This window comes from Rattus norvegicus, chromosome 10 (genome assembly GCF_036323735.1).
Source record: "Rattus norvegicus strain BN/NHsdMcwi chromosome 10, GRCr8, whole genome shotgun sequence".
Taxonomy (NCBI): Eukaryota; Metazoa; Chordata; class Mammalia; order Rodentia; family Muridae; genus Rattus; species Rattus norvegicus.
The window spans coordinates 59,977,501-60,001,749 of record NC_086028.1 but is presented as its reverse complement, the minus strand read 5'-3'; the positions used below and the strand labels follow the sequence as shown (position 1 = coordinate 60,001,749).

The following is a 24,249-nucleotide window of genomic DNA, read 5'->3' as shown; positions in this document are numbered from 1 at the left end:
GTGGTTAGGAGACAGACGTGAGTGTATCACTTGAGTCTGAGAGTTTGGAATCAGCCGAGGCAGCATATTACTTTCCACCTCTAAAAGAATAACCATAGTTAGGCACCTGAGAGGCTGAGGCAGGAGGATCAAGAATTCAAGGTCATTTTTGGCCACATAACAAGTTTGGGGCCAGTCTGGGATTACATGAGCCCATATTTCAAACAGCAACAACTACTATTTCTAACTAACTAACTAACTAACTAGCTAACTAACTAGCTGGGGTGAGATGCAGCGGGTAGGCGGCTCGGGAGTTAAGAAGCTTTACTTTCTTCAACGACTAGAGAAAAGCAAGCTCCACGATGTCTCACTTGAGAATGCTGTCATCTTGAGCTTCTGCCAGTTCTCTCTCAATCCGTTTCAGTTCATCTAGTCTCTTCTTTTCCTCTGCTGCTATTCTCCTCTCCTCCCCTGCCCAGGGGTTTTAGTTAACTGTAGTGCTTGGCGCCATATGCCATGCCAAGGGTCAGAGCAGAGTACCAGCCGAACTTGATGAGCAGAGAGACCTGAACCGGGGACACCATTTTGTCCGTGACCTTTGCCCCAGACTATTTGTCTTTATTCATGTGTGTGTCTGCTGTGTCTGCAGAGGCCAGAAAAAGGTGTCAGATCCCCTGGAGTTGGAGTTACCAGGGGCACGGAGGTTGAAACTCAAATTCAGGTCCTCTGGGAGAGCAGTACTTGACTTGAACCACTGAGCCATCTCTGTAGCTCCCCAATCCCCCTTTAAAGACAGGACCTTATGTATAGCAGAGGGTTTCAAACTCACTGTGTATTGAAAGATGAGCTTCAACTTGTGGTCGTTTGCTTAGCCTCCTGGATACTAAGATTGTTGGTGTGTACCACCACACCCAGTTTACATAGTGCTATGGCTTTAACTTGGGGCTTTGTGCTTGCTAGGCAATCTACGTCCCCAATGTACATCCTCGTTTTTTTCTGGACCCCTTACCCCCTTGTGGTGACAAATGACACACTATACCTCCAAGTTCACAGACTACATTGCTGACTCCTTGCCAACAGTCCTATGTACTTCACTGCTACGGCCTTAGCACCTATGATGGTGTGTTGAATATACAGTTTCAACCCAGTGACTGCAACCTACCTTACTTTCTACACATGATGGATCAGCTTCTTCCCTTCCCCTCCCCCAGATGGACTGAAATGGCTCCCGTTATCAGGAGAGGAGGACTGTACATAGGAACAAGGTCCTTTTCATGCTCAGGATGCAGTGTATACGCTGTCCACAGCGTAGACGTACGTTGAAAGTGTGGTACCAGATGTGCTGACCTCCTGAAGCTGTGCTCATAGAACGACTCCCACTAGCAGAGGATGGGAAAGGGCTTTTCTCCGGGAAGCTGGACGTCTTGCAGCTCCATCAGATGAGGAAACAACGTGGCCACATAGCCCCAAACCAGGCACGCGAGCCTTCCAACCTATCATTCTCTAGCCTGCTCAGAAACCTCATCCAAGATCCCATTCATTCATGTTTGTTCATGTTGGGGGTGGGGTGCATGGAGAGACTGGCAGACCCTGGCAGAGGACCGGGTCACCTCTGCAAGCACCTTATGCCCCAAAGAGCATATTGTGTGTCTGGGAGTAGGGGCGGGGAGTGGTTGGGTCTCAGGTATCTGGTTCACTCTACCCATTGATTTCCAAGATATCTCTCTCTCTCTCTCTCTCTCTCTCTCTCTCTCTCACACACACACACACACACACACACACACACACACACACACACACACACACACACATCTGTACCTCCCTTTCCTACATCTGCTGCAACAGAGGCAGGAAAGCAGCAGTGCTCTCAGCAATGAAGGGACTCCATGTTTTCCAAACGTTTTATTAAGAATAAGGCATATGACAGTCACCCCTAAAGCAAGGGCTCTATTTCTGTAGGTGAGTGAATACACTCTGAAAAGCATTGGATTAAAAAGCGCAGCCAACAGAGAATTTGGAGCAGGATCTGACCGCCCTGCATTGTCTCCCATTGGAGGCTGGCACATCAGTGTGAAAGGGTGCTTAGGAGACCCTGGCCCCCAAATGAGAAGATGCTTCACACTCTCTGGCCTCCTTCCCTTTCACCTCCATCCAGGATGACTCTATCCTGCTGCTTGTATAGGGATGAGCTCCCCCATCTTGGCCCAGAACTGGTCTCCCAAAGAACAGGTTGCCTTGGCGAGGATGCAGTGATGAAGGATGCAGAACCTTGGCCTGCATCGCTCACTCGTTCCTGGATGGCTTCTAGGATGTAGGACTCCACTGCTGCTCTTCCTTCTGTCTACACTTGCACCCCTAAGGACTCAGTGTCCCCATGAACCGTCTCAGTCTCTCAGTGGGGATGTGTACAACAAAGGAGAGAGATTAAATGGCCCTTTCCCTTCTTGGCCACTGGGTCATTCCTGGGCTGTGGCTGGTGTTTTTCCTTCGATCAGGTGGGTTCCCATAGCCAGGTCTAGGAAGGGAAGAGGTGGAAGCTGAGGGTGGGGCCTGTCCCAGAGTGGGAGCCTGAGGGAGTCCTTGCCTGTTGACCCATGAAGGGAGTCTTTCATTATTTCCACAAGAGGGAAAGGGAGTTCTGATAAGACCAGAATCCTGTATCTGCCTAGGTCTCTCTATCCCTTTCAGTGATGGAAGAGTTGCACCATCCGCTCTCACCCCAAGATCTCCACTGGTACCCAGATGCCCTTACACCCTTCCATCTGGAAGCTTTTCAAACACCTCACAGACAAATATCACTACCTCTGCTGTCAGCAGAGGAACAGGATTTGGGAGGTACGGGCAAGGTCGTTTGAGGAAGGGCAGGCAGGCGACTGTCTGATCCTGGGGATGGGGTTTGATAGAGGCAGCTGGACACCCTGTGTGCCCAGGAGAGAAAAGAAAGAAGGCTATTGCTATAGATTAAAGGGAAGCTAGTTGGGGGTAACTATGGCTTTTAGTGGGTGGATGGATGAGAAAGAGCTCTCTCTAGAAAAGTCAACCTAACAAAGTCACCCTGTTCACCCCAAAAGTATGGTTGCAAGAGATGTAGGTCTGTGCAGGTGACCCAAGAAAGAACCTTTCCTTTCCCGCTGTCCTTCAGGCACCTCCAAGGGAGCAGAGTGAGTACCTCACACAGGCAGGTTCCAGATAGACAGGGCAGCGAGTGACATAAAACTAAGGGGAGACAAGTGGGACAGGTATTGCCACTGGGCTGAAGGGGTAGAGGTCTCTGGTAGGGACCCCAGGGTTCTGCTTCTGCCATCCAGCTCCCAGAAGCAGGACAGCTCAGCACAGGCCTCGTTATTGCTCAGGGGCCTCAGCTGCCTTTCAGGGGAGGGGTCTGTGTGCAGGATCAGGTTAGAGTGTGCTCATTGCCTTTTGCTTCCTGCCAATTTCCTGCTTCCTCTTATAAAGCAGCGGACATGAGCCAGGAATTCTTTTTCTTCCTGGTGGCCATGACTGAAGAAGTTTGTCAACTACAGAGACAGTTTGCTTACCTCAGAGACCTTGGGTGACACACACAATGTGGAAAGACCTCACAGGCACTTAGGACTCAAAGCAGGTCAAACCAGGAGTGGTGGAGTGGGGCCCTGACATGGGGCCCAATCATGAGCTGGACAGAAGCTTCCTGCCTTTGAGGAGAATTAGGAAGGTGTCACCATTCTGCTCTGTTTACCCCTCCAAACAACACAGGACCACCCCGTTATCAGCAGGTTCTACAGGCTTAGAGGCCTTTCCAGGGATGGGCACCACCAAGGACTAACCAGAAAAATCGTTTCTCTGGCTAGCTGCCACTTCCAAGAAGCCAGACTCTCCTTCCTGCCTTTGGGTGCAGCCAGCTGTTTGGAAGGCTGGACAAGCTTAGCATCTATAACAGGACTGGGAAGTCTCTACAGGGGCCTCAGGAACAGAAGGGTGAGAGGCCCTTCTGTCCTTGCCAAGCCAAATCTGAGCCCCAGTTTGCCTATCTCCAGTCACTTGCACCCCTGCATGACAAACCTGGGAAGAACCAATCAGTTTCTCTTCCACAACTGGCTACAAGGGTCTAGCCTTACTGTTTTCTGTAAGTCAACTGCCACCAGGAACACAGCGGCTCTGAGAGGACGTGACTTCTAAAATAGATTCTAAAGTGTTCCGTGCTCACCTTCAAGGACTTATCAGTGGGTGGGGAGTAGCTACTTCCGAGTACACTTGCCAGCTCCTAAGCTTGCCTCTCCCGAGCAAAAGATTGGGCGGGGCTGGAGGGGGGTATGGGAGGGGAGAAAGCAGGGAAGGGGAGCTTGAGGGCCTAGCGGTGCCAAGTGCCACCATGTTCCTTTCTGCAGGCAGACCCAGCCTTCTCCCGCCCTACAAGGGATTGTCAGCTTTCCAGGGACAATCAAGACTCCACTCCCCCCACCCTCCCTCTCCAGAGGTGGGCACACAGATTAGGGTCATTACTGCCAGTCCACCATAAAAAAGGTGCATTGCTTTGGCGTTCCCTCTGCAAAGGAGCTCCCTCTCCGGAGAAGAGAATTCATCTCGGGAAACACACAAGCGGGGGCGGCTCTAGTGAGTGGCCGAGCTGGGGCGGATCTGCCGGCTGGACTCCGCCCCATCCCTGATCCCGCCCGGCCCGGCCTGCTTTCCCAGTTGCCACTGCCTGTTCAGCGCCTACTCAGGATCCCCTGGGGCGCTGGGCGTGGCGGCTGGGCTCTCGCTGGTCCCTCGCTGTGGGCCTTCTTGGTACCGGGGCTCCTGGTGTGGCACGGGGTGCGGGGCGTCTTGGTCCCGCAGCTCCTGGCGTAGCTGAGGGCGAGGGCCACGGGCGCTGGGCCGCGGCGGCCTCCGTGGGTAGAGGAAGAGCGCGGGGTCCGGCATGGGATCGACGTCTTCCCAGGTCGCCCAGTCCCGGCCCGGACCCTTGGCCGCTTCGGGAGGGCGGCGGGCCCGTTGTGCACGCCGGCGGGCCCGGGGCTCGGCGGCCGCGGCGCCCGAGCGCGGGGCCTGCAGTCTCTGGCGCGCGGCGTGTAGCTGGCAGGAGAGGTAGGCGGCCGCCTCGGTGTGCTTCTGCAGCTCGGTGCCCAGCACCGTAGCGCGATGGCTACGGCGCCGCAGCTCCTCCAGAAAGCGGCGCTCCTCGGAGCGCAGGCTGCAGCGCAGCGCGGACACCAGCGCCTCCCGCTGCGCCACCTCCCGCCGCAGCTCCGCGTTGGCCGCCGCCCGTGCCTCCAGCTCCAACTCTAGCGCGCGGCACTTGTCCTCCAACTCTCGCGACGCCTCCTCTGTGGAGAAGGGAAAATAAGGCGACGGTGATCCCAAAGACGTGAAACATACCCCAGCTGACCCAGAGGCCACCCCTGCTCTTCCTCCTCAAAATTCAGCCACAGGGACTTAACCCATGTTCTACTCTCTGCGTTTAATTCTTCAATTTAAACGCAAAACCGTTCCTGACTGATTGTTCATTTGTAAGCAATCTGTTGGGCCTTGATTCTCCATGCCCTGAGTTTTGAGTCCATGTTTTATGAAGCATACAGCGCAGCGTAGTAAATAATCATAAACAAACGTCAGGTTGCCAGTGGGACATGTGTCAGAAAGACAAATTAATTTTCTGTTTCTAAGGGAGGGGTGTGTGATGTCATCAGGAAAGGTTTCAGAGCAGGAGGGGCTTGAGAGATAGGGTGAACGACCCTCCCCTGGAGAAGGGTACTCCTGGAGGGGGAGTGGCTTGTGCAACAGCCCTGTGATCGGGAGGACGTGGCATCAGCAGGGGCTGAGTAGTAGGTGTGCTCAGGAGGTGGTGGGTAGTGGGTCGTTTTGCTGACCTGTCTCACCCAGAACCTCTGGAATTGGTCCGAAAATGGCACTGCTGAGGTGTCCCTAGGTGCGCATGCAGAGTCAGAGCTGAAGACCCCACCCCCACCCCGCTTTCTGGACCTTATTCCCCACCTATACCCTGGGATTTCAGAGACAGGAGACATGTTCCTTATAAAGCAGTGGCTTGGGCTCTGGTGACCGTAGTTGTGAAAGTGTCTTTAGTCATGTACCTCCTTGTCTAGTGTCAGGGATTAGTGAGGCACCAGAAGTGTCCATGAGTGCTATATGAAGAAGTGGACAGAATCTGTTCGAGTCTAAGAGGACCCATGATACCTAGTTTAACTTCAGCGGCACAAAACAATCTATAGGGCTTACAACAGATTAGCTTAAAAGTTCCCAGCCTCCCTTGCTCTTGATGTGTAAGAACTTTAACACACCTGTATGGCGGGGAGTCAGTTCTTCTGTTTTTCCCTCCCTCCCTCCCTCCCTCCCTCCCTCCCTCCCTCCCTCCCTCCCTCCTTCCCTCCATTCTGAAACAACGATCTCAAGATATGCACTGGCTTGGAACTTGCTATATAAAGCAGGCTAGTGCTCACCTAGATCCTCCTGACTCTGCTGGTGAAGTGCTGGGACTAAAGGCATGCACCATCATGTCCCGGTTTCTGTCAGTTTTTATGGACTCTTCTGGCACCAGCATGGCGGTTTATGATTGCAGTATTAGCATTTGGGAAGTTGAAGCTAGAGAATGGCCACAAGCTCGAAACTAACCTCCTCTACTCAGTAAGTCTTAAGCCATTTGGGACGATAGAGTGAGGTGGTATCGAAACACAAAACAGATGGTCCCAGGCTGTCACTGTGTAGCTTAGGCTGACCTTGAGTTTGATGTAGCACAATGAAGAAACTGCCTGAAGCCCAGGCACCCCTCTGCCTCTCGAGTGATTCCACCAGAATCTTCTGAATACTGCTAGAACCAAGAAGGTAGCCAGACCAGCCAGCTCCACGCCACCCAGCTGTCATTCCTCTTTCCCACATTAAGTCTTGGCCTAGTATTGTCACTCAGTACTGGGACGTCTCCTATGTAGCCCTGGATGTACCGGAATTTGTTATGTACACCAGGCTGGCCTAGAACTTACAGATCTGTCTGCCTCTGCCTCCTGAGTGCTGGGATTAAAGATGTGTACCACATGCCCTGCCCGAGTAACACTTAAAATCTTTTAAAATTTCACTATGTTATCCATGCGTTTGGGCACGTGTGTAGTATGTGTGTATGTTTATGTCTGTATATGTCACTGTGGAAGTCAGAGGTCAGTGTTGGGCATCTCCTTTTTTTGCTCTTGGAAGCAGAGGCAGGAGGATGAAGAGTTCAAGGCCATCCTTGACAACACAGTGAACAGTCAAACGTGGTCCAGCAGGAGGGCTCAGCAGGCAAAGGTGTTTGAGGTCAAACCTGATGACCTGAGTTTGATCCCTGGGACCCAACTGGTAGAAATAGAGAGCCGACTGACTCTGGTTCCACATATCCCATTCCCACAATAATTAATATATATAAGACATTTTAAGAGTGGTCTGGGAAGCTCAGCCTTCTGGGCCCCGTGCACCTCCCATCACAGCCCCAAGCTATTTCTCTTACCTTGCTGGTGAGACTGGACCTCTCTCATCTCCAGATCGTGGGTCAGCTCTAGGGAAGAGAGAATTGAGGAGTTTGTGTGCATACAAGTAGGTGTGCAGGTCAGAAAATTACAACTCCGTAAAAGGAAGGACAGATCCGTAGGCACCATTGACACCACCAGCTAGCTACCTTACATCCCAGGCAGACCCTAGGCCTGGGATTTCTAGGCCCAGAGATCTTTCCAGCAAAGGATCTGTTCCTAGGATTGGGAACGGAGACCACCTCTGTGGGTAGAAGAGCCTGTCTTGTTTTGGGGGAATGAAGGAATATTTGCCTTTTTCTTTTTTTCGGAGCTGGGGACCGAACGCAGGGCCTTGCCCTTGCTAGGAATATTTGCCTTTCTCTAAGGGGTAATATACCACCGGGCCAGCTGTGGAGGACTTTTGTAAACATGGGGTCTTGACCCACGGAAGCTTAGTTAACTGATGAATGCCGCAGTGCCAAGAGACGCTTAGGAGGCAACGAGAATAGGCAGAAGCTATTTACTGAACATATGTGACACTAATTTCATGGCCAGCATTGTATCTGTATTACTGTCTGAAGATCTCTGTGCAGATTCCCAAATCCCATTTGACCACCATGCAAGAAGGGTTTCTTCAGGACAGTGCCCCCTAGTGGTGGAAGATGTACCAGGCTTTGGTTTGGCACTGCAGGGGAGGGACTCCTCAGGGACACCCAAACTGAGGAATGCCATCACCAAAGTCTCTGGTACAGGAACAAGTTCTTCCTGGGCACCCAAGAGGAACTTATTTTTCTTTTTTCTTTAAAGATTATATATATATATATATGTATATATATATATGTATATATATATGTATATATATATATATGTATATATATATATGTATATATATATATGTGTATATATATATATATATATATATATATATATATATATATATATACTGTAGTTGTCTTCAGACACACCAGAAGAGGGCATCAAATCCCATTATAGATGGTTGTGAGCCACCATGTGGTTGTTGGGATTTGAACTCAGGACCTCTGGAAGGGCAATCTTAACCACTGAGCCATCTCTCCAGCCCCAGAACTTATATACCTGTTTTTTGGTGTCCCCAATGCCCCATCTCTCAGGGAAACTGTCTGATCGCTATTTTCAGTCCCAACCCCCAGAGCTCAGAACAATGAGGGATCAGGGGTTTACAGTTCAGTGACAGACAAATGCTTAGCGTTCCTGCTCTGGGTTCTAATTCAGATAATATGTAGGGAAAAGGACAGCAGGGAGCCAGGCGTCAGAGAGTCTACTAAGAGCACTTGAGTGTACCTTCAGAGATAAAGCTTTGAGTCTGAAGAAAATGGCACATCTCTGGGAATAGTGGCCAGCAGTATCTAAAGTCATGTCTGTGCCCTTGGCCTGCTCTTCTTCTCTCCTCAAAATGCTCTCAGGGACCAGAGTTTGCTAGAACTGTATTCTCTGAGGAGGCCACTTGTTGCCAGGACACAAGAGAGTACCTTAGCTATGGCCGTAGCCTGAACCTTTTCCCTGGGGCCACTGGGAGCCCTCTGATGCCTCCACTCCTAGGACTCTTGGGGAACAACTTCTCCCTTCCTCCAAGGCCTATGAAATGGCCTAAGGGACCTTGGCTTTGCCACTAACTTCCCTAGGGCAGATTTCTTTCAACCATTAACCACAGGGCTTAGATTAGGAGATAGAATCCTACTCCCCCATCTTTCTTTTTTGTTTTCTTTTTGAGATGTGTTATGGTTTGAATATGCTTCCCCCAGGGAGTGGCACTATTTGGAGGTGTGGCCTTATTGGATTAGGTGTGTCACTGTGGCGTGGGCTTTAAGACCCTCATCCTAGCTGGTTGGAAGTCAGTATTCTGCTAGCAGCCTTCAGATGAAGATGTAGAACTCTCAGCTCCTCCTGCACCATGCCTGTCTGGATGCCGCCGTGTTTCTGCCTTGATACTAGACTGAACCTCTGAACCTGTAAGCCAGCCCCAGTTAAGTGTCCTTTGTAAGACTTGCTTTGGTCATGGTGTCGGTTCACAGCAGTAAAACCCTGACTAAGACAAGATGGGATCTCATCACATAGCCCTGGCTGTTCTGGAACTCACTGTATAGACCAATCCAACCTTAAACTCACAGAGATCACCCTGCTTCTGCCTTCTGAATGCTGAGGTGAAGAGTGTGAGCCACCACACTGGCTTCGCCCACCGTTCTCCACCCATCTGTGTAGAGTCTATAAGTATTTCATGAAATCAGTATATGGTAGGACCCTGGTCAGTAAGGATACTTCTGTGAGTCTTAGTTTTCTCTTTTGGAAAAATGGGAACAGAACAGCATCGCTCTTTCATGGGGCTGGTGCCAGGATGCAATGAGAAGAAAATAGAAGATTTAGCACAGGGCTAGACCAACCATTAAAGCACAGGGCACTTGTCATTGTCCAGGCTGTGCCACCAGCCCAGAACTTACTTCTACCTCCAAATCCCACATTCTTCATCTTGTTTTGTTTGTTTGTTTGTTTGTTTGAGACAGGGTTTCTCTATGTAGCCCTGGCTGTCCTGAAACTTGTTCTGTAGACCAGGCTGACCTGGTTCACAGATCTCCGGCCTGTGCCTCCCATGCTGGGATTAAAGGCTTGCACTACCACCTGACTCCATGTTCTTTGTTTTTGTCTTCCAGGCAGCCTGCCCTCCTGGGTCCTCCTTCAGTCTCCTCCCCAATTTCCGCTGCTTTCCCTGCACCTCCCTCCTGGAAGGAAGGCCTGATTCGGTCATCTCAGCCCCCAGAGTGGCAGTTCTAGAAAAGACCAGAGTTATTTTTATCTCCTTAATCAATATCCAGGAGGCTTGAGTCCAGATGCACTTGACAGTCAAGGGGACTGTAGGGCCTTCTGATCCTGCCTGTTATGTTGTCATGGGAACTATCGTGTGTTCAGAAGGGAAGGACCCAGGCTCTTAGAATCAGGAAAAAAAAAAAAAAAGAGAGAGAGAAGAAATGAGAGAATATGCAGTAAGATTTTGGGTCCGGTCTTCCTCTGATACTGTCATTGCGATAAAGCAGCGACCTCCAGGGGCATCCCGTCACTTGGGAGACAGACGACTAGGAGCCTAGCTTGGAAGACTGCAACTGGGTCTGCATGTGCAAAGAAGCTGAGGCTAGGCTGCTCACGGTCTATGTTAACGTGAGAAGCCAAGGGGTCACTCAAGCTTTCTAGGCCTCTGGGCGAACAACAGGTAGAACGCAATTAGAAAATGGCACAGTGCTGGTTTTAATCCTGGCTGTGACGCTAACGTATATCATATGATTGGTTTTTCTGGGTCTTGGTTTATCACTTTCACGATAAAAAGTTGGGTCTGGGGTTGCGTCCCTTTAAACCTAGCACTCAGAAGGCAGAGGCAGGGAGAACTCTGTGAGTTCGAGGCCAGCCTAGGCTATCTGACACCTTGTGTCGGCAAACACAGAAGGTCTGCGCTTGGAGACACAGGAGCACCCGAGTCACAGTCGCACCTCTGAAAGGCCTGGGTGGTAGAGGTTATCGGTTCAAGATCAGAGCCCGACCTGGGATTTCCAGTCATTCTTGGCCTGCCTCTTCTCTGCTCACCAATGTAGCCAACCAGAGGGCCATTCTCCTCTAAGCTGTCTTGAACTAACTCTTCCTCCCTATCCGCTAACCTCTCCCCAGACCTCCCTAGCAGCTCTGCCACACTCATGCAGTTTCCCTCTGGCATGGTTCACTTCTGCTGCTGCTGAAGAAGCATCCAGCTGCTCCTAACCGTTCACTGATTCTCACTGACCAAGGGGACGAGCCAAACTCAGGGCTCTCACGCTACTGGTCAGGGTCTCCAGGGTACGGCTGTAGCTGGACTTTTCACTTCTCACAGTCTCTTCACCGCCTTATGCCACCTCCTGGCTTTGTTATGCCGGCCCATATCTGGACTGGTTTCTTTACTTTTCTTTCTCTTCTTTCTCCTCCTCCCCCTCTTCCCCCTCGTCCTCTTCTCTTCCTCCTCCTCCTCTTCATCCTCCTCCTCCTCCTTCTCCTCCTCTTCTTCTTTTTGGTTTCTTCACTTCTCTCCCCTGTCACCTATCAGAATGTCTGCCTCCCAGGGGATGGCATGCTCCCTCCTTGCACGGAGGTGCTCAGTCTCCATTATCCTGCTCAAACTGGATTATCATCCTGAACTCTCATTGGCCCTCTTATTTTCTGATGCTTAGTTTATTATTTTATTTCATTTTTGATTTTTTGGGAAAGGCTTTCTCTGTGTTTCTCCTGGAACTCCCTTTGTAGACCACGCTGGTCTAGAACTCACAGAGATCTGTCTGCCTCCACCTCCTGAGTGCTGGGATTAAAGGTATGCCCTATCATGCCCAGCTAAGATGTATGTTTATTTTACGTTTGTGATGCTAGGCATGGAATTCAGGACCTTGTACACGCTGGGTAAGTGCTCCAACACTGAGTTACCCTCTAGAACATGTGTTTTCTTACCTGGAATTCCTCAAGGATGACATGTGCTTAATAAACGCAAAAGTGACAGGAATCCCTAGACTGGTTCCTGGAAGTCTGACCTTAGCAGGTCCTCGGTCTTAAAATTTTTAGGTGTGGTGAGCAAGAGAGGTTGAGGGACAGGGTCTACATAGCCCAGGCTAGCCTAGAAATCAATATGCAGCTGAGACCTAATTCTTCTTCCCCTGATAACAGTCCAGTACTGTCACATTCAGCTCATCCCTAGAACTTACTCCACCCCAAGTCTCAGTTCTCATCCAGAAAGGGAACCGACAGAACTGGTGTTAGGCTCACAGGAACTCAAGGAGAGCATCCCACCAGCAAAACTGGTGATGGTGCCGGTGACCCCTCCTTACTCCAGCCACCTGGGGGTCAGTGTTCCCTCACCTGAGCATCGCTTCTGCAGCCTCAGGATCTCCAGGTGCAGGTCTCGAAGCAGGGCCATCTGCTCCTTTTTCAGGAAGCTGATGTGGCGTTGTACGCTCTGGATCTGATGCTCCAGGGACACGGTATCCATGGTAACCCAGGCCTGGGCCCCACCTGGGTGGAATACAATGTGAAAGCACATCTTCAGAGGCTATTTGCCTTGTCCCACCTTCCGGTCTTGTGGTGTCCTTCACACAAGGTCCTCTGGGCTCTAGGGCGAGGCCTCTGCCACTCTCAGTTTTCTGGACCCTGTGAGTGAGCATCCCCTCAGGGAGGTTGTTACTCCCATTTACCAGACTAAGAAGCAGAGGCATATGGACGTGGCAGTGCTAGCTACATTTTCCTGCCTCTTCTGCTTCTCGGAGAGACAAACAAATGGAGCAGAAGTTGGCAAAGGCAGGTAGATGACTTTGGGTCTAGCCTTTTTTTTTTTTTAAGATTTATTTATTAATTTATATAAGTATACTGTCTCTGTCTTCAGACAAACCAGAAGAGGGCATCAGATCTTATAACAGATGGTTGTGAGCTACCATGTGGTTGCTGGGATTTGAACTCAGGACCTCTGGAAGAGCAGTCAGTGCTCTTAACCACTGAGTCATCTCTCCAGCCCGGGTCTAGCCTTCACTAGCCATCTCTCCAGCCCAGGTCTAGCCTTCACTACATATGTCACACAGAGCCAGCCCCCCCCTCTCTCCCCCCCTCTGAGGTCTCAGCTTTCACAAGTAAAATAAAGGAGCTGACCCTGAAATCTGTTCCAGTTATGACAGCCACATGCATCTCAACCCTGAAGCTCCTTCAGTTCACAGGGAGAGAGGGTCCTGATAGGTAGTCCAGGCCAGTCTTGAACTCTCCACATTCCCGTCAGTCATCTGTCATGTCTGCCTTTGGAGTGCTTCTGTTACAGGTATGCACTGTTGCGCCTGGCTAGAGAGGGGAGGGGAGCTGAAGGGGGAACTTACTGACAGGCCTCTGTGGGCTGAAAGCAGGAGGTGGAGTCGATCTATAGAGAGGGCTGGGATGTGAAGACCCAAACTGTGGACCCCCAAGGAAACATGGGGACAGAAGCATGCGCCTGAATGGGCCCGGGTTGTAGCCCTGCCTCCCCCAACCCCCACCCCTGCCTGATCTTCCCAGTGACTGTTCCATGGTGGAGCATAGCGTCCTGGGACAGCAAAGGTGGAGGCAAGAGCCCATAAGCTGCTTCTTTATTTTGGGTAATGGAGCTTATATTACGAAGCCCAGACTGGCTCAAATCATCCTCTTGCCTTAGCTTTCTGAGCAGCTGAGACTACAAGCGTGTGGCCCTCCCCAGAGTTTTATAGGTTGTTTCTTTTGTTTTGCTTTGCTTTTTGTTTATTTGCTGCTGTTGTTGTTTTTCTGCCGAGCTGAAGATTTCACAGAGCACCATGAACCTGCTAGGCAAGCACTATATATGAAATTACATCTCATCCTCAAGGAAGAGACAGGGTCTCACTATCTAGCTCTAGATGTCTTAGAACTCGATATGTAGACCAAGCAGGCCTCGAACTCACAGAGATCCTCCTGTCTCTGCCTCCCAAGTGCTGGGATGAAAGCATGAATCACTATACTGGGTCTTCCTTAAACTTCAGAAGGACCTGATTCCACCTACTCTGGGGATCTCCATGGATGGTGAGAGAGGAAGGCCAGTATGATAGATGTCTCTTCTTCTTCTTCTTCTTCTTTTTTTTTTGGAGCTGGGGACCGAACCCAGGGCCTTGCGCTTGCTAGCAAGTGCTCTACCGCTGAGCTAAATCTCAGCGATTAGATAGACATCTCTTCTGTGTGCCATTTCCAATTTCCATTTGTAGAGTCAGTCCAAGAAGGTCCTCCTGAGAACCTTCATTCCATAGGCTCCTGTCTGGGCCCTCTTCCCTGCCAACCCTAGCCTCACTAACCCAACACACCAGTCTTCTTATTTCAGCACAGGGTGGCCCTTTGGCCTATTGACAGAACTCGATGCTTACTGACCAACTGTATGTTCGAGAAATGACACCTGATCCCACTTCTGCCAATCACTTTCCCAGCCAGCCCTACAGACATTTCAAACTTACGGACACTGAAGTGATCAGGCCATCCCCAAGCTCAGAGGCAGGGCACACCTAGGGCTCCTGCTATGTCTTCCTTTGTTTGCTTGTTTTTGAGGCAGGGTCCCAGGGATTTGGTTTTGCTTTTTGAGATGGGGTTCGTTATGTTACACTGAGAGGTCTCAGCTTTATAAGCTCATGTGATCCTAGGCCCTCCGTCTCCCAGATAGCCAGGATACAGATGTGTGCCTGCCCAGTTCCTTCAATTCAAAGAAAATACCCATGTTTACACTGGAAATAGGCCTGAGTTTGAATCCTGGCTCTTTTAGTTACTTTCTGTGTTGGCTTTGAGCATGAAAGCTAACCTCTGGGAGATAATATCTCCTTTTCTTCTTTTTTTTTTTTTTTCTTCTTTTTTTTCGGAGCAGGGCCTTGGGCTTGCTAGGCAAGTGCTCTACCACTGAGCTAAATCCCCAGCCCCCGAGATAATATTTTCTTGATGTCAAGTGGAAGTAAAGAGGACTGGGGAGATGGTTTGGTGGTTAAAAGCATCTGCTGTTCTTCTGGGGCAACTTCCTTCATTTCCCAGTACCCACACGGCAGCTCAGCCATTTGTAACTCCGGTTTCAGGGGATCTGATTCTTCTAAAAGTACACAGACATACACGCAGGCAACACACACACACACACACACACACACACACACACGTTTTAGTGAGTAAATATACTAACAGTTCTAGAATACCTGTGAGAATTAAATGAGACAAGAAATGTGAAGCACTAGCTAGGTGTGGTGGTACAGGACCATTGTAGTCCAAGACGCTGGGAGGCAGAGGCAGGAGGGTTAGAAGTTCAAGGTTTTCCTGGACTACACGAGGAGCTCATGGCCAATCTGGACTACACTAGACAATACCTCAGAAACAAACAAACCAACAAACGAACAAACCCAAAAGATAAAGTGCTTAGTCTAAAAACACTCAGCATTACATTCTTTTTGTCCCTCTGTCCATCTCTGTATAAGTAGCTACGTCTTAACTTGGCCGGCTATTTTATCCATCCATCCGTCAGTCCATCCCTCAGCCTACTGTTGCCGAGCACTTGTCCAGGAGAGGACACAGTGACAGACATTAAAAAAAAGAGTCTCTGTAGCTGGGTGGTGGTGACGCACACCTTTGATCCCAGCACTCAGGCAGAGGCAGTGAAATCTTAAGTGAGTTAGAGGCCAGCCTGGTCTATAGAGTGAGTTCCAGAGCTACACAGAGAAACCCTGTCTCAAAGACAAGAACCAAAGGATGGCAGGAGAAACTGCAACAAGACAAAACAATAAGAAATAAGGTGGAAGGGTTTTACAGATGTAATTACAGTTCCCACTCAACTGACTTTGAACTAATTAAAACTATGGAGAGGAATAGGGCCTGACCTATCAGATGAGCCGTGCAAATGAATTCACAGTGGAAAACCCACCAGACTCCTGGTCCTTAGAAACAGTGAGGAAATAACTTGATTTACTCGTTAAGAAATATTTTTTGCGGGTTGGGGATTTAGCTCAGTGGTAGAGCGCTTGCCTAGCAAGCTCGAGGCCCTGGGTTCAGTCCCCAGCTCCGAAAAAAAAAAAAAAAGAAAAAAAATATTTTTTGCATTCATTCATTTTGCGTGTTTGTACATGTCCACACATTACGGTATGTGAGGGGAGGTTGGGGCCAGCTCACGGAAGCTGGTTTTCTCCCACCTCTCCCAGTTCTGGAATGGAAATCATGCTGTCGGGCCTGGCGGCCAATGCCCTAACCTGTTGAGTCATCTTGCTGGACTATCCCTTTTCATTTCTTTTAATTAACTTATGATGATAATTACTGTTATTGGTTTCAGGGTCTTGTTATGTAGCCCTCACAGGCCTGGTGCTCTCTAAGTAGCTTACACTGGACATAACTCACAGCAATACTCCTGTCTCAGCTTCCAGAGTGCTGGGACTACAGGCATGAGGCTCCATAACCCACTATTTTTTTTTCTTTTTTTTTTGAGACAGGGTCTCTCTGTGTAGCCCTGGTTGTCCTGGAACTTGATTTGTAGCCCAGGCCGGCCTCAAATTCAAAGATCTGCCTGCCTCTGCCTCCAGAGTGATGGGATTAGAGGTGTCCACCACTGCCACCAGACCATTCTTTTTGTTGTTGTTGTTGTTTTTGTTTTGTTTTAAATATTTATTTATTTTTTATGAGTACACTGTAGCTGTCTTCATACACACCAGAAGAGGACATCGGATTCCAGATGGTTGTGAGCCACCATGTGGTTGCTGGGAATTGAACTCAGGACCTCTGGAAGAGCAGTCAGTGCTCTTAACCACTGAGCCACCTCTCCAGCCACCCCCCCCCTTTTTTTTTTGAGATGAGTCTCTCTTTACATAGCCCTGGTTATCCTGGAACTCTCCATGTAGACAAGGCTATCCCTGAACTCACAGAGATCTACTAGCCTCCCAAGTACTGGGATTAAAGGCCTGAAGTGCAGGTTTTTTTTTTTTTTTTCCTTTTCTTTTTTTTCGGAGCTGGGGACCGAACCCAGGGCCTTGCACTCGCTAGGCAAGCGCTCTACCGCTGAGCTAAATCCCCAACCCCAGTTTTTTTTTTAATTTAAATGTTTTTATTTTTTATAATTTCATACTTGAGCACTGGATTACATCATTTCCATCCCAATTCAAACAAACAAGCAAAAGTTTACTGAGACCACGTAGTGTTGCTCTGATGTATATATGTGTTTAGAGTCGATCACTTGGAATTGGATAGTTTATCATGGGGTTCATCACCAGAGAAGATGGACTCTCCCTCTCTTGGCAGCCATGGATTGCCTGTCACTCTTCATCTAGGAGTAGGTCCTTGAAGTTTAAAAAATGTCACTCTGGCTGCCCGGGGCAGCACATGGCTGTAATCGTCTGAGCACATCTTGAGTTGATTTTGAGCCTGGGCCACAATAAAACTATCCTGAGTCCATCTCATGGTATTACCTCCCTAGTTCAGGCCACCAGCCTCCCTCTGGTACCGATGCAGTGCCCTAAGACCGGGCTTCTTGCTCCTGCCCTGCCCCACTCTTTCTCACTGAGAGGCCAAAGTTCCTTCAGCAGACCTAAGGCTGTCATATCTTCCTATCCTCAACTCAAAACTCCCAGTGCTTCCCATTGCACATGAACCCCAAGGTTATTTAATTATGTGCATACGCATGTGTCTTTGTGCATGTGGGAGTGTAGCTGCCCGAGGAGTCCAGGCGGAGTGTGGCAGTTGTGAGCTGTCAGATACCAATGCTGGGAACTAAACTTGGTGTGCACTTTTTTTTTTTTTTTTTTTTTTGGAGCTGGGGACCGAACCCAGGGCCTTGCGCTTCCTAGGTAAGCGCTCTACCACTGAGCTAAATCCCCAGCCCCTGGTGTGCACCTCTTATGGCTGAGCCATCTCTTTGGCATCCTTTGTGTGTGTATGTGTTCTTTCTTTCTTTCTTTCTTCCTTTCTTTCTTCTTTTGTTAAAGATTTATTCATTTATTATATATAAGTACACTGTAGCTGTCTTCAGACACACCAGAAGAGGGCATCGGATCTCTTTACAGATGGTTGTGAGCCACCATGTGGTTGCTGGGATTTGAACTCAGGACCTCTGGAAGAGCAGTCGGTGCTCTTAACCGCTGAGCCATCTCTCCAGCACTGTGTTCTTTCATTTTGTCTCCAAGACAGGCTTTCTCTGTGTAGCCCTGGCTGTCCTGGAACTCACTCTGTAGACCAGGCTTGCTTCCAATTCAGAGATCCACCTGCCTCTGTCTCTGAGTGCTGGGATTAAAGGTGTGCACCACCACTACCCAACTCTTTCTTTAAAAATTACATTCATTTATTCATTATACATGCTACATCATGGGTGTGGCAGTCAGAGGACGAGTTGAAGTAGGCTGATTCTCTTTCCACCATGAGGATCCCGGGGATTGATCCCAGTCTCTCAGCGTTTGAAGCAGTGCCTGTATCTGCTGAGCCCTTTTGCAGACCTGTCCTTCTTTCCTTGTTTTTGAGCTGGAGTCCTGCTTTGTAGCCAAGAAGGACCTCAAACTTGTGATCTCCTGCCTCTACCCATACAGAGCTGGGACTTGTAGGTGTGCACCACCGGAGTGGGGCAAAAACCCGAGTCCTAATTAAACCCTGCACTATCTGCCTCTGGTCAATTACTCTTGTTTCTTGGTCTCCCACTGCTGGTTTGAGCCTACTCACCTGGGGTTTTTTGTATGTATGAACTGTCTTCTCTGTCAGGGATGCCTTTTACCACTCTCACCTCATGGCCCATTCCCTTCCTTTCCTGATGACTCAAAATAAAGAGACTTCTGTCATTTCCCACTCCCATCCCTTGCACTATTCCTTCCTGAACTCCCCGGCACATGAGTGGCATGGAACATTTGTTTACTGTCTGCTCCCTGTTGGCAACAGAAAATGAAGGACTCTTGTTTTGTTTTCCCCAGTTCCCCAGTGCCTAGCACAGTACGTAGCAAATAGGAATTGCTCGGTAAACATCTGCAGAATGCACAAGTATGTGGATTTGGGGGAGTTCATAGACTGATGGCAGTGCAGGTTTGCTAGAGCAAGACAGACACAATTAAGTTTGACGTCCCCAAAGGCCCTCAGGGAAGAAATAGATGTCAGGTAGACTACTTCACACTCTGGGTCCTAGTGCCGGAGAACCAGATGAGTTGTATGCCTCTGAAACTGTATGTCTGTACCGAGACGAATGGGCTTGTGTGTACCTCAAGGAGTGCACGAGAATACATGGGTAAGAACCCGTGATTCTGGGGCCTCACACATGCTCTATCATGTAACAGCATTCCAAGTTCCTTGACGTGTCACATCTGTGTGGGTGCTGTGTGCAGACCTGCAGGATGAAGGTGTGTAGGCCTACCCTTGGAGGAAGAGAGAGAATGTCTGTTTCCATTCACTACCACACGGACAACTGTGAAGGGTGAAAGTCCTTCCCACATCGCCCTGGAGCCTGGAAGCTGGCCAAAGGAGGCTGAGCCAGGCAGCTGTTCTTTCCTGGATGGGCTCGGCTGTTCGCGTCCAACTAGGCAGGCCACTCTTTCTTCTTAGGGCAGAAATTTGGGTCACAAATGATCTTGGCAAGTCTTAGTTCTTAGGCATTACTGTGTGGATTGTTTGGGGAGGGGAGGAGGTGGAGTTGGGAGAGGGAATAAGAAACAGCCAGAACCCTGTAGCTGAGGAATTGCAGTATGGGGGCAGGAAAACAGCAGGTTTTCATGACATACGTGCAGTCCTAGAACCGCTGGGCACCAGAAGCTTGTGTCCTAGATGTGGTCTAAGCAAGCAGCAGCAGCAGAAGGGTGGGTGCTGCCGGCTCGATCTTCTCCCTGGACCCAGCTTAGCCTCTCATCCCCTGCCGCTGTCTCCTGTCCAGCCCTCTTCAAGGTCTGCCTTGCTTCCACATTTCCACTCCTGGTATTCCTAGTTCTTTCTCATGTTAATTTTTTAAATATTTATTTATTTATTTACTTATTTATATGTGAGTACACTGTAGCTGTCTCAGACACACCAGAAGAGGGCATCAGATCTCATTACAGATGGTTGTGAGCCACCATGTGGTTGCTGGGAATTGAACTCAGGACCTCTGGAAGAGCAGTCAGTGCTCTTAACCACTGAGCCATCTCTCCAGCCCCTCATGTTAATTTTATAGCCTGACAAAACTACAAAACAATGACAACAACAACAACAACCAATGAACCACACAAACAAACAAACAAACAAACAAAACTCACCAAGAATACAAAGGAGCCATGACACAAGGTGCAAAATTTATAGTTAATTCCAAACACTGTGGGCACCACAGTGTTCCAAACACCCTATCTCTTGGGTCTGAAAGGTACTGCTGTCTCTTCCCTTTGGTAAAGCTGGCAGAGAAGGCCTCAACTATTGGCAAAGCAGCTGGCACACTGGAACCTTCTGGTCCTGGCACAATTCTGGCTTACTTTTTTTAAAAAAGTATTTATTTATTTACTTACTTGCTTATTTATGTGGCAATCTCATGCACACCACAGCATACATGAGGAGGTCAGAGGACAACTGAGGGAGTCCGTTTATGCTGTCTACCACATGAGTCCTACAGATGGAATTCAGATCATCAAGCTGGGCAGTAAGTGCCCTTCTCTGTTAAGCCATCTTACTGGCCCCAACAATTCTGTCTCTCTGAGGCCCTGCCTCCTGCTCCTGGTGAGTAACTCAGCTCCTGCCGGTCTCTGGGTCTCCAGTTCCCTTCCCATCTGCCCACAACCGTCATGGAGCTTAGGGAACTTAGTTGTCTCCCTTCCTCAGTTCTAGTTCTTACAATTATTCGGGTTCAATTTACCATAGGAAGCGCAGGACCTTACTACTCTAGACTGGAGTCATCTTGGCCAACGGTTTGAAGCTTTTGCTCTATAGAGCTCTAGAATTCAGCATTGGAGGGGGGATCAGATGCCAGAGAGTAGGGGTGGTGGCTCTGTTCTATTTTTTTTTTTTCATTCCTTGAGACAGGGTTTCTCTATGAAGACCAGGCTGACCTCTAACTCACAGAGATCTGCTTATCTCTGTTTCCCGAGCGCTGCCACTAAAAGCACGAGTGTATGCGGCACATACACACCTAGTCGGTTGGCTGGCTTCGCTTTTAATGATCTTTTATTTTGAAAAAAAAATATTGCACATGTGTGCATAGGCATACTGTGTGTGTGTTCGGGGGCAGGTCACCTCATGCCACTGTGAATATGTAGAGGTCAAAGGACAATTTTGGGGTTGGGGGTTAGCTCTCTCATGCCCTTTTACAATCTGGGATTAAACAGACTGTCTTCTGAATTTATATGCTGGGCTATCTCTCCGGCCCCCTTTATTGGTCTTTCTTACGATAAAACTTTTAAGTAAGAAAAGATGCCCAATAAATAAATTCTGAAACTATTTTTATTAACTAATTATGTATCGCTGCTGTTGTTGATGTTGTTAAAATGATCCCTCTGTAGTCCTGGATGGACAGGAATGTGCTATGTAACCCAGGCTGACTTCCAACTCACGGTAATCTTCCTGCCTCAGCAACCTTAACGCTGAGACTGCAGGCGTACGCCCCCATACCTGAGTGAATTCGCGATTTCCCTGAGATGCTTACACTTCTCCTTACCCAGCTCCACCTCTCAGCCTGTTCTATGTTCCCGTTATATTCTGTCCCACCCTTCCTTCAAGCCAGCGTTGCATCTGAGAGAGGATCAGCCTGGCCCCTGGGAGCCTCTGCTCTTAGATCACATGGAGTTTCTGTGTGCCCTGTCTTATGCCTTGACTGATATCTTGTCCCAGTTTCAATTCCATTCTTAGTGCTTCTTCTTCTCTTTGGGGCTGAAAACATCTGTTGGGTCAACGAATACCATTCTTAATGTTCTTTAAGAATGCACGGCTCCCTGTTTCTAGGTAATGCGAAAGTTAAGTTTTGGTTCTTCCTTACAGCCAAAGCAGGTCTATGAGCTGGGAGAGGCAGAGTGATGAGTGAGTAAATAAACGAATCTATATGTTCTTTATTTTTCTTCGTCATGTTCTGCCTTTACTCTCTGACTCAGAGGCCCATGGCAAGAAGAGAGCAGATCTCGAAAGCCTAAGTCAGGGCCTGAAAACACAGGCAAGAATGCTAGCTAGCACACACTAACTCAGTACTGTTCTCAGTTCTACACACACTAACTCATCTTAACCCTGTACTGGGAGGCCGACTAGTACATCCACTCCACAGATGAATAGGGCCTCAGAGAGGTAAAGCCCTTCACCTGACATACACAGCTGTGCTGACACCTAGGAGACTCTCTGAGGTGCTCACTCTGTAACATGAAGCTTCTCATAGGCAACCACACTTTAAATCTGCAGGCAAAATACCCCCCTAACCCCTTTTTTATTTTTTATTTATTTTTTATTTATTTTTGGATTCTACCTCTTGCTCTCCAGACAAAGTCTCCCCGTAACCATGGCCAGCCCCTAGCTTTCCACACTCTATCCACCCAGTTTCTGTCTCCTGAAATCCGACCTCTCTTTGCTTTTTAGAACCTTCTTACCGGCAGTTTGGACTCTGGGAATCCCTTGCAAGAAACAAACCACACAGCCAATAGTGAAGCAGAGAGAATGAATTGAGTATTACTGGGAATCACCAGGGCAAGTAAGTACACGTATTAAAAAATAATTACTCTGCCACCCCCTCTAAGTCCTTGGCTCTCCTGAGGACGAGTCTGGAACCAAGATCTGGCCTTTGACAAATGTCTGGGATTCTGTCTGCAGAGGTGGGGGCTGGTGGCGGAGACATTCTCTAAGGACCTGTGGTCCTCCAACACTACAGAGTCCCTCCTCCCAGACACCCCTCGACTCTGGCTCCCCGCTCACTGAAGATCCCACAACCCCAACCTCAGCATTGTTGAGGATTCAGGTACGTGGGAGTGGGGTGTCGGGAAAAACTGGACCCCCCCTTTCAATACTGATGCTCTGTAGTTTGTGCCTCGAATGTGACACCGAGAGCCGGGGGGGCTGCGAGTGGGGGGCACGGTTGAAGAGTATGGATACCACAGAGCATAGGAAGAGAGGAACCAGCTAGGACACGAAGAGCAGGCAGAATGGTGCGAGTGGTGGTCTGGACTGTTTTGGACCCCTCGCCAACGCCGGGAAGGGCCCGGGTCTGGCGGCGGAGGACAACTTCTGCCAGCAGCCCGCGTCCTGCCCGCCTTCCGCGCGCTGCGGTGCCCGACCCCGCGCAGCCTTCCAGGCGGAGCCGGAGCTCGGGCGCTCTCTTCATCACCCTGGCCACCCGGCCAGCACCTACCCTCGACACCCACCGCCGGCCTGCTCACCTGCGGACCCGAGAGAGCCGCCGGGCCCGGCCCGGGCCTCGCTGGGTCTCGGGAAGAGCTCTTCTCCCGCGTTAGCTGCTCTCATGGATCCGCAGAGCGCGGCCAGGCTGCGGCGCCATCAACTGCTGCGAGGCTGTGGGGGGTGGACGCCAGGGCTCGGGGGGCTCCGGGGCGCAGAGGTGGGGGGCCCGGGGCAGGCTCCGGGCGTAAACACCCAGCAACGTGACCGGAACTGGCGAACGAGCTGGAGGGGGCGGGGGGCGGGAGAGATAAGGGGGAAGGGAGGGACCTGGGGCGCACGGGGAGGGGCCGTGGGCGGGGCGGGGGGAGGGGAGGTTGGGGCGGGGGAAGGGGAGCCCCGGGACCTCGGGGAGCCCCGGGAGCCGGGCCTTCGCACCCCGCGGGCAGCCGAATCCTCAGGTCTGGCCTTGACTGGTAGCTTAGGAGGGAACTGAGACACCGCAGGCGACTAGGCGAGCGGGGACGCAGCGACCGATCAGCACCGCGGACAGCGCCCAGACCCGCAGGCCGGGATCGGCTCCGCCTCTCTAAGTGAGGCAGCGCCCGCAGCCTGCCAGGGAAGGGCTGGGGTACCCGCGATCTGGGGTATTCGAGAGCTGCTGGCGAGTCTGAAAATTTGGTTCTGGTCCAGACGGCAACAAAGCTGTGCCAGATGTCTCACTAGTTTTGTGACCTTGGGTGAATCACCTCACCTCTTAAATGATGGTACCCAGAACCAAGAGATCTTTTATAAATTTTCAAGTCTGTAAAAAGTGTAAGCTACTGCTGATGTTGATCTGGGTTCTTCTTCTTCATCTTCATCATCTTCATCATCTTCATCATCTTCGTCTCCTCCTCCCCCTCCCCCTCCTCCTCCTCTTTTCTTCCGCAAACAGATTTCTAGAGTTACTCTGCTCCATCAGCATCTTTCTCTTCTTTAGAGAGATGATGGTGTATGG

At 49.9% G+C, this 24,249-nt stretch overlaps 2 protein-coding genes across 2 annotated transcripts; both read right to left on the bottom strand.

Annotated features, from left to right (window-relative positions):
- Window positions 1–289: 289 nt before the first annotated feature.
- LOC120095138 (ATP synthase subunit e, mitochondrial-like) lies at window positions 290–1,613 on the bottom strand. Its single transcript, XM_039087340.2, is given in 2 exon segments — window positions 290–454; window positions 456–1,613. Coding segments are annotated over 2 exon segments (216 nt in total). The 5' UTR covers window positions 564–1,613; the 3' UTR covers window positions 290–346.
- A 249-nt stretch (window positions 1,614–1,862) lies between these two features.
- Window positions 1,863–23,547, bottom strand: Ccdc92b (coiled-coil domain containing 92B). The gene is made up of 4 exons (NM_001398800.1): window positions 23,291–23,547; window positions 12,345–12,497; window positions 7,448–7,495; window positions 1,863–5,285 (listed from the first exon to the last, which is right to left on the bottom strand). Exons 1-4 carry the CDS (start codon window positions 23,373–23,375, stop codon window positions 4,675–4,677), a joined length of 897 nt encoding a protein of 298 aa, NP_001385729.1. The 5' UTR covers window positions 23,376–23,547; the 3' UTR covers window positions 1,863–4,674.
- Window positions 23,548–24,249: the final 702 nt, after the last annotated feature.

Bases quoted from the DNA above. Each gene is read 5' to 3' on its own strand.
- Ccdc92b (NM_001398800.1), bottom strand. From the start codon at position 23,375: ATGAGAGCAGCTAACGCGGGAGAAGAGCTCTTCCCGAGACCCAGCGAG. The intron at 7,496-12,344 runs GTGAGGGAACAC...TCTCTTCCCTAG, and splicing joins GCTGCAGAAGCGATGCTCAG to AGCTGACCCACGATCTGGAG. The intron at 5,286-7,447 runs GTAAGAGAAATA...CCTTCTCCACAG, and splicing joins GGTCCAGTCTCACCAGCAAG to AGGAGGCGTCGCGAGAGTTG.